A 7,265-nucleotide genomic window follows, 5' to 3' on the forward strand; every position below is an offset into this window, starting at 1 on the left:
CGTGAATCCATCAAGATAATGAGCACCAAAAGGGCACGTAGCCCCAAAGTCACGGATTCACGGCTGGAGCTCCCAGGCGAAGCGACTTCCGCACAAGAAAAGCAGTGCCGTGCCTGTATTGACGCCGAGGTGAAGGCCATTCATCATCGATACGAGATGCCAGATACAGGCAAGGCAGAACTAGAAGACACCTCCCAGGCATGTCAAACGAAGGCCCAGACCTACCGGCCTTACAGGCGTCCAAGCTCACCGGGGCCTCCGGCCGTCAATCTCTGGACGAAGCCGTCTCTGATACCGCACTGGTAGAAAGGAGGATCGGTCACTGATGATGCTGCACTGATTTAGTAGTAATGTACTGTACACATACCTCTTTCAGGAAGTCTGTATTTGGATGTATGGTCAACACACACTGCAGTAGCGTCACGACGTGTGTGCGAATGCGAAGAGAGTAGAGTTGTATGGGTTGATTCGACCTCCTGACGCAGTGTCTGCATTGCTTGTTCCACGGTGTATGTAGTGAATCTACCAAAATACCAATAATACAATTCCGTATAGGTAATTCCAGTGTCCACGGCGCGACTGTCATTGTCAGGAGGCACCAGGGAGGCCAAGAGTGAGGTCTTTTTTGAAAAGACTCATGGCCATCCGCAGAGTGGACCTGATCGAAATGCAAGTTCGGGTCCAAGACTTGGGAATTTGAATGAAGCAGTGCCATATTATACATAGTATAGTACTTTTGTCTGGGCAACATCGCACCGGGTACGCAGTGTCGATTTGAAGAGCAACACCACCAGCAACACCACCCAGCGATCACCTTGCCAGTTCTTCGTCCTAGCATGCAAGATGAAGGCTTCTTCGACACTCACCATTCTTTGTGCGATAATCAAACTGACTAGTTGCTACCAGAACGCAGTCTACTTTCCCAATTGGTTTGTCAGATGCGTTACCGGCTGGTGCACCGCCTCGTGTGTTGATGACCATCAGGGCAATATACGGGCGAGACTACCACCCCCAGAACCTCCCTGCAAGCAGACTCTCACATGTTCTGTACGCCTTCTTGGATGTACGGCCATCAGGAGAGGTGTAGGTCGCCAGCCCACATTGCAGAAAAAACAATCATGTTAATAAAGCTTTAGCCATTCCATCGATTCCTATGCCGACCTGGAGAAGCATTATCCAGGAGACTGTGCGTCACCCTATGTCATCATGGCATGGTGCTAATCGCTGAGTAGCCTGGATCGAAAGCGGGAGGAACGCGTACGGGTGTGTCAAGCAGCTCTTCCTTCTGAAGAAGTCCAACCGCTACCTGAAAACCATGCTAAGCATCGGCGGGTGGACCTTGTCAGCCAACTTCCCCGTCGTGGCAAGCACGCCCACCGGCCGACTGGCATTCGCCCAATCCTCCGTATCTCTGATGAAGGACTGGGGGTTCGATGGCATTGATATAGACTGGGAGTATCCGGCGGACAAAAAGGAGGCAGAGAACTTTATTCTTCTACTGGCAGCAGTGCGGCAAGAGCTCAATGCGTATGCGTCACAGTACGCCCCAGGCCATCACTTCCTCTTGACGATTGCATCGCCTGCTGGACCTACGCACTATGAGAAGCTCGACCTCAAGACGATCGCCGGTATTGTAGACACGTTCTATCTGATGGGGTACGATTATTCTGGCTCATGGAACTCCTACGCCGCCCATCAGGCCAACCTCTACCCAAATAGCATGAACAAAACGACAACGCCTTTCTCTACAGACGAAGCCATCACAGGTTACCTCAAGGCAGGCGTGCCCGCTTCTCAGATAGCTCTTGGCATGCCCACGTACGGTCGAGCCTTCCAGAACACTAATGGACTAGGCAGGCCGTTCTCTGGGATAGGCGGGGGCTCGTGGGAAAACGGCGTGTGGGACTATAAGGCTCTTCCTCGGCCTGGGGCTACTGCCGGGTACGACGACGTGGCCATGGCGTCATTCAGTTACGACGTTGAGAGAAGAGAGCTCATCTCATACGATACGCCGCGCTCCGTTCGGCAAAAGATCTCCTACCTGAAAGAGAAAGGACTCGCGGGATCCATGTTCTGGGAAGCGAGCGGCGATAGGGCGGATGAAAACAGTTTGATCTCTATGAGTTCTGAACTCTTGGGCCCATTCACGGGTCAGGCTCAGAATCAACTTGACTACCCCAACAGCCAATACGAGAATATCAGAGCAGGAATGGAGTGAGGTTTCGAGAAGCCCGCGGGATGCCATCGTTCGCAGCATGACTAGTCTCGGCAAAAGGACATGTACAGGGACTTAGGAGCCGTACGAAGACCTGGATCGGGACTTCAATTCCAGTATTAGATAATACAAAGGCTTCAGCACTGTTGTTCGCGCCCTGCACCTCCACCACCACCATAGTACTGGACCACCACCCTCTTTTGACATTGAAGCCTCTCACAATGGTCCACGCTTCTTGGATATTCTGCTTCATCGTGGTCTCTGCCCTTGGTGCAGTCCGTGGGGAATCGAGAGTCTACATGTCGGGTATGCAAAACTCTACCAACTCCACCCGGTACGCGCCGCAGGCAGTCGTCAACGTTGCCGTGAATCCAATGAGCACAGCGATTTCCTATCCATCAGGGTGGTCCAGTCGTTCTTCTGGTACACTCGAAACCTCTTGTAGTTGTGTGTTCTCGCCAGAGTCTTCGAGTGTCTCGCTCGCGGTTCAGCAGCCATCGAAGCATAGTGTTGTCACACTACCTGTTCCTGTATCAATGCCACCTACTGGTCAACAAACTCTCACGAAAAGGCCGCTGTTCGCCAACTCGACGCGAGGGCAGGGTGTTGTCATGGAGACCGGCCACATTCCTGAACCGACCTCAGAGGTCGTCATAAGCGAGGCCACATATGCAAGACCTCTATGGTATAGTCTCATGTTCGCGTTGCTGCTGTCGATCTGAGACGATTGTAAGCTGTGGCTGCCCTATATGTAGTTCTCGTGTCTCTCGGTGTTCTCGGCATCGGCGCCTTGTGCTTGACTCGTCGCCAGGTATAACCCGTAACACGCCTCACAGGAATTCGAGCTGTCAATGTATATAGATAGACACTTGCTTCATACTTAACAATGCTAGGAAGGCTCCCTCAGGTGTAAGTACAAGAAGCTAGTGCAATCTAAGCTTAGTAAAAATCAAAGTCACGAGTGTCTTACGGCCACGATGGGAGTAGTGCCATGACTTGTCATCACAATCACCTTCAACCATCTTTACTGCCAAAGCGAGCGTTGGGCCGTCCGACGCTGTCATTACTGGGTCCGAAGACGGCTTTGGACCCAAGTTGAATGCTACACCGTGATTCATTTCACCTCTTCACCTACAAGAACGACCAGTAAGCGCTGCGAGTTGTGGCCACCCCGCCCAAGTCCCTATGTCCGCTTGCCGGTCATGGTAGCTACACAAAGCATGCCACCTCTTAATTACTGGGGGATTACCGGGGCAAGATCTTAATCTAGCTCTATTAACGGCCCTGATTTCTCTCTAGATTTATTCTCCCCAACCATCTGGTCCACCTTCTACTGCTGTCTTACAATGATGTATAGTGTTATACCGGTTGTCCCCTCTCTCGGCGATATCTTGAAGAAGCTGCTCAGCCATGTGGGCCCCAGGCTGCCGACGAAATGCTGGGGTCCCATGCTAGGTCCAATTGCTGCGTGGCCGTAAACGACTGTCGCAAAACCTTGAGCAAACTTGGTGCCAGCGAGACAGACGGCAACATGGGAAGTCGAGCCTGATATGTCAATCCGAAAATCATAGACGTAGGTGGTTGTCAATACGTCTGGTACCCAACTGTTGATTGGTTTTGTTATGACGCCTTGCCCTGCTGGAAGGACGCCGAAAGGTTCACCTAGGGTCTCATAACCGGAAGGTTTGCCCAGAGTTTCACCGTCTTGAAATGGCATGTTGATGAAGGCAAGTGGATACCTCCCAGTCTTACAAGCTGAGAGGCAGCATCAGGATGACACGGGAACCTACCGGGTCAAGCTTGTGCAATAAGAAGAGAGATTTTTTATTTTAGTCCAGGTCTATGACATCGAGCCGGCAGGCGGTCCGAGACCATTAGTTCGCCGAAAGAAGGCACTCCATGACGTGTCTAACGTGTGCAGACTCTATTCACGTCGAAAGAGGCCCGAGGACGCTGCATTCGTTCCACAACCAGGCTATCTGTGGTAAGAAAGACTGCACGTCGCATCTGGTACGCTCGTATTTCGCGAAGAAAACAAAATCATGGTTCAAATAAATGTTGTGCGGCGCGCGTTGCAAGCCACAGGGTGGAGAGGGGTCAAGCTCCAGATTAGAGGCCAGAAAACGAGCTATAGGTAGCAGAAAAACCCATTCTGGGCTGTGACTATTTTTTATTTTCATCTTAAACGACATATAAGAGAGACATTCGAAGTAAATCGTACAAACTTCGATTCAGCTTTCCTGGCCGCTGCCGCCGAGTCCGAGCCCATCCTCTGGAGCCAGATTTAGACGTGAGCAGTTCATACCCTAGACTTCTCCCACACGCTCATATATGACTGCCTCTTCCTCGCGAATACGATCCATGGCCAGGCTGATTTCACTCCTCCAGTCCGTTGTGAGGACATACAGGAGTTCTGCTGATGCCACCAAGGACATGCCAATACATTGGCCGATCGATAACCCCGAAAGCCCAAAGCCTTCGAAAGCCATCCATGAACCAAGCGGAAGTGCAATTACATAGTAGCTGATAATATTGGCCGCAGCACCAATATGCTGCTTGCCCATGCCTCGAACGGCGCCTCCGCAGCTACCATTGACACCGTCGGCGATTTGGAAAAGTGCAACCCAGGGCAAGACTTCAGCTACATGCTCTACCACGTCTTGGTCGGTGGTGAACAGCTTCGCAAATTGTTGACGAGAGATGACCAGCATCACGAGGACCATAGTTGCAACCACAATACTGAGAGTGACCGCGACGCGGCTGACTCGCTTTGCCGCATGGTGGTCCTGTGAGCCCAGGGCACTTCCCGTCCGGACACTGGTAGCGACGCCTATGCCAAAGGGTATGGTGACGAGAATTTGGTCCGCCGTCATTAAGACACTCTGAGTGGCCAGAGGCAATCTTCCCAGGCGGCCAGCGACAAGGGCGATGATTTCGATGGCCCAGAACTCCGTCCCGAGCTGTATAATTCCCAAAATCGCGATGCGGGAAAATAAGCCAAGGTTTCTTGTCCACTGGTACGATACGAAGCGTGCTGTCCGTGCTGAGTCCGATGCGGCGACCATCGAGGACGAACAACCTTATCGGCGGTTGGCTTCAGAGCAAGTTTTAGCCACAGAGCTTATAAAAGCCTATCATTGCAATGTTTTCTAAGGCTTTCCGTCCCCTTCGAACATATACCAACCCTTCCCGGACTCCTAAGGGCGACCGCCTTCCACGTTGGTGCCTGGACTTCTGATCCACAGTTTATAGGCTGGAGGCAACGAGAATGCATGATTAAGGATTGCAGAGGGCTAGAATTCAGATGTATTCTCTCGCTATACCTAGTATCTATGGCCTACAGACGTGCGGAACACCTCTTCACTCTCCTCAAAACCAAGTTCTGACAACCGACGTGGCGCGTTGGCATTCCCTAGCTACATTGAGTCGGCCGGTGAAACCCGATGGAACCGTGGGCATGCCAGGCGGCATCAACCCACCAGTCCTTTGCGCAAGGAGCTTCGACTGGGATGTTTAGCGTAGGCAGCTGATATGGGTTGTATATCTTTATCCTTATTCGGAAAGCATTGCCATACTAGTCAACCACCTCAACCTTGTGACGATCGTCGACCCACCCAATCGCAAGGGATCTGGTCAGGATAAGAACCCAAATAGTGAGGGCTTCGTAGGATTTGACACCAATATCGGCAACACCATTAGGTTCTGGACCCTGCAGTTTAAGGAGAACTCGTTAGTTTTGTCTACGTCTTAACGAATAACAGGCATAGAACTTCTCTAGAGCGAACAGCGGGAAGTGCGATTGATCAGCTACAATAAAGTTTCACGGGCCCAAGTTGCACATCAGCAGGACGGAGACAGAGATAGTTCAAACTGAGCCGTGCCCGTGTTCAATTGATCCATAGGGATCGCCTCCCAGAAGAGACGTCTTCATTTTGGTATCCAAATGTCTTCGGGATGTTAATAAGATCGGCAGGTTGGAATATAGAGAGTTCAGGGCAATTCGGAGTTGGAATGAGAGTACAGGACTAAATGAATGCTCGATTTCTCGAGTTCTGCTGCTACCCTATTCTTTGAAGCTATCTATAGACCTATCAAGGCTTGACCGCGAGTCTTGTAGTATGGACGGCATACGTATCGAGCTGCGTGCGTAGCGGCGCCCTATCGACTCAGACCTTATCCCTCTTTTGCTCGCCTTCCCAAGACAGCTATTTACAATAGCAGTCGTAGTCCTCATTGGGTTTCGACTTACTTAGATGCACTAGTTAGGTATAATCCCGAAAACATTCCGATTAAATACGAGACGGCCGAGACTTACTAGAAGCATTCCTTTACCGACGATTTGCACTGTGAAACGTTAATAAGACGGACATCTCGACAAGATAGAATAACCGTAGACACAACCCTACTATACTTACGGTACTCTGACAAAACTTGACACAACCACCCCAAGCTGGGCTAGTATAGGCAGTTGATTTTACCAGTCTATAACGGACCAGATTAGCACTTAAGCTACGAGTGATTGTCTTCTTTACGGGAAATAACTCACTGGAAGGGTGTTTGATTTGCATTGTATAAATGCAAAGGAGGTGCCAACAAAGGCGAGGGCAGTAAAAGAGGCCAGTTTCATAATGATATATGTCGCAGTTCTTTAGTAGATAGTAGCTAAGTGTCACCACGGAATTGAACAAAGTGGATTGATTGTTGTTAAGGTACAAAAGGAGACTTCCAGAAGTCCAAACGAAGGTAATTGGTCAGATCCAGCATCGGTAAGGAGTCTTACCGGGGCGATAACGACAGAACAAATGCATCAAATGAGGACTCCACATTTGGGATGAAAGTACTCCTGGGTCACAGAACAGAACCTTGCCTGATCGGCAACACACCCCCTCAGATGGGTAGGCGAGCCTCTCTCTGACCATCTGAACCACGAAAGATCAGGCAGATGCCTGTTGGCGGCTTTTGGTAGAGAATTTGGTGCCTTTGGAACAGTTGGCGTTCTCAGGGCAGATGAAGGAAATCGTGCTTGTGAAGCAAATAAGGATGTGTGTAA

At 50.6% G+C, this 7,265-nt stretch overlaps 2 protein-coding genes across 2 annotated transcripts; one reads left to right on the forward strand and one right to left on the reverse strand.

The window, feature by feature from the left end:
- Positions 1-18: 18 nt before the first annotated feature.
- Positions 19-2,218, forward strand: VDAG_04879 (chitinase; the record flags this gene model as incomplete). Its single annotated transcript, XM_009654483.1, has 5 exons — positions 19-302; positions 377-393; positions 556-613; positions 907-929; positions 1,233-2,218. The coding sequence occupies 5 exons, from the start codon at positions 19-21 to the stop codon at positions 2,216-2,218; spliced, it is 1,368 nt and encodes a 455-aa protein (XP_009652778.1).
- A 2,303-nt stretch (positions 2,219-4,521) lies between these two features.
- VDAG_04880 (multidrug and toxin extrusion protein) lies at positions 4,522-5,280 on the reverse strand (the record flags this gene model as incomplete). The annotated part of the gene is made up of 1 exon (XM_009654484.1): positions 4,522-5,280. The coding sequence occupies one exon, from the start codon at positions 5,278-5,280 to the stop codon at positions 4,522-4,524; it is 759 nt and encodes a 252-aa protein (XP_009652779.1).
- Positions 5,281-7,265: the final 1,985 nt, after the last annotated feature.

The sequence above is a fragment of the Verticillium dahliae genome, genomic scaffold (assembly GCF_000150675.1).
Source record: "Verticillium dahliae VdLs.17 supercont1.8 genomic scaffold, whole genome shotgun sequence".
Lineage (NCBI taxonomy): Eukaryota > Fungi > Ascomycota > Sordariomycetes > Glomerellales > Plectosphaerellaceae > Verticillium > Verticillium dahliae.